Source organism: Limulus polyphemus, unplaced genomic scaffold (genome assembly GCF_000517525.1).
Source record: "Limulus polyphemus unplaced genomic scaffold, Limulus_polyphemus-2.1.2 Scaffold10414, whole genome shotgun sequence".
Taxonomy (NCBI): domain Eukaryota; kingdom Metazoa; phylum Arthropoda; class Merostomata; order Xiphosura; family Limulidae; genus Limulus; species Limulus polyphemus.
The window spans coordinates 5,395-7,383 of record NW_013676024.1 but is presented as its reverse complement, the minus strand read 5'-3'; the positions used below and the strand labels follow the sequence as shown (position 1 = coordinate 7,383).

Genomic DNA, 1,989 nt, shown 5'->3' with positions numbered 1-1,989 from the left:
AATTAATAATTCTAATACTATTAAATAGATAGATGATTAAATTAGCACAGTAGAACAATAATAAACTTAATACAAAAACAACATTATAATGAGAGTAAAATTCAGAATTATTTTTCCATTACTAGTCCTCATTGCCATAATGGATAATGTCTGTGGCCATAGAACACAAAAGCATTAAGGATAATTCATCTATCAGACAAGATCCTGATGTCAATGTCAAACTCACCAGCAACTAAGGAGAATCAGCTATGGGTTGAATGCTTGAATCCACAATGTCTCAATTCCTACTGCCTTTTGCTGTCTGCAGCCAGTTGTTGGAAGGCAGTTATCCTTAATATTTAGGCATAACCTTAAAGTAGAATTAAACTATTCTAAAATCTTACAATTCTCCATCCTTTTATTTAATAACTAGTGATGTTAGACAGAACTAAAAACCCTTACATTAATAATTCTTAAACCCCATCCTCCTTCATTTGTCTTGAAAATTTGTTCAATTATAAACTGAGTGAGCTAAGAAAAGACCAGTAGTTCTTTCCACCCCATTTTACATTGTAGAATTTTAGAGTGGTTTAATTATATTTTGAGGTTATATCTAAATGTTAAGGATAACTGTCTTCCCACAACTAGCTGCAGACAGAAAAAGGTAGTATGAGTCGAGACATGGTGGGCTCAGGCACCCAACTTTAACCCTTAACTGATTTTTCTTAGTTGCTGTTGAATTTGGCATCGGAATCTTGTCTGATAGATGGAATATCCCTGATGCATTTGGGTTCTATGGCCACAGGCATTATCCATTATGACTTAAAGATGACAATGAGGTCTGGTAATGGAATAATAGTTCCGAATTTTGGTCTCATTACTATGTTGTTTTTGTATATATACATATGTATACATTTTTTTATATGTGTTGTTTGTTGAATAATTAATAGTAACTTTATAAAACATGTATATATATAAATATCTTGTTTCAATTACAAAAGAAATATTGAAGGAAGACAGTGAAAGTTAAATGTTTAAAAATGCTAGTAATGCTTATTAGTAATAGAGCAACAACAGTGTGATAGAAAAGTTAAAATGTTAACTGTTAGCATCAACAAAGTAGATCAAAACATATACTGAAGATGTGTTTATATACTGCATAATTTATATTTACATGTAAAAATCTCACACATGTTCTCTTACATGATATAATGTTTGCAATTATTATGTCTTTCGTTTTTATCTGTTTTATGCATAATAGTAACAATAGAGTGACTAAATACTTCTTAAGTTTCATTTTGTAATTGGCACTGTTAAAAAATGTTGCATTACTGTCAACAATTGTTAAAAGTGTTGGAGTCATTATTATGCATGCACACATACAGCATGCTTGAAGTTACATAAGTTAAACCTCAATTCCAAAGTTGTTTGTAAACAGCTCAATCCACAGCTATTTACTTCTTTATTTTTATACACTACCAAATACACTTGTTAGCGTAAGAAGTTTGGTAAAGAAAAGGTTCATAAACCCAAATTCTGTGAAGCTCATCATTAGAAAAATATAAATTTTATATCACTGATTATGAAATTTAACTTCTAGAGACTATTAATAAAGCATTCATTCAGGAGAATTTGATACTACATGTCTAATGGTTAAGCTTTTGAAAAATATAATTTTAAGAATTGACTTCAAGTTATTGTACAAAATAAAGATTTACAGGATTCTGATAATTTCAGTTACAATAATATATTTTTCCTAGTATAGAGTAAAACTTATTTAAATATGTTTCATAATGCAGTTTTCATTGATAATATGTTTTACTTTTTCTTACAGTAATTCAGATGGAAGTAAAATTCAATGTAATATTTCACTTATGTTTAATAAAACTGAGTCTACAGATCGTTTGAAAGTTAACTATACCTGTTTATCATCTGATGATGATGATAATGGGTATTGTCTCATCCCACCAAAACTAGTTGTGGAGAAGGAAAGCTTGAAAAAAGGTATAA

General features: G+C 29.3%; 1 protein-coding gene across 1 annotated transcript in view; it reads left to right on the top strand.

Moving 5' to 3' along the window:
* Positions 1-1,989, top strand: part of LOC106476377 — a gene marked incomplete at both ends in the record, with an annotated part of 12,105 nt that overhangs the window by 8,897 nt on the left and 1,219 nt on the right. The window contains one exon of the mRNA XM_022380264.1: positions 1,814-1,983. Coding sequence (XP_022235972.1) covers positions 1,814-1,983 — 170 coding nt within the window. The remainder of the gene's footprint in view (positions 1-1,813; positions 1,984-1,989) is intronic.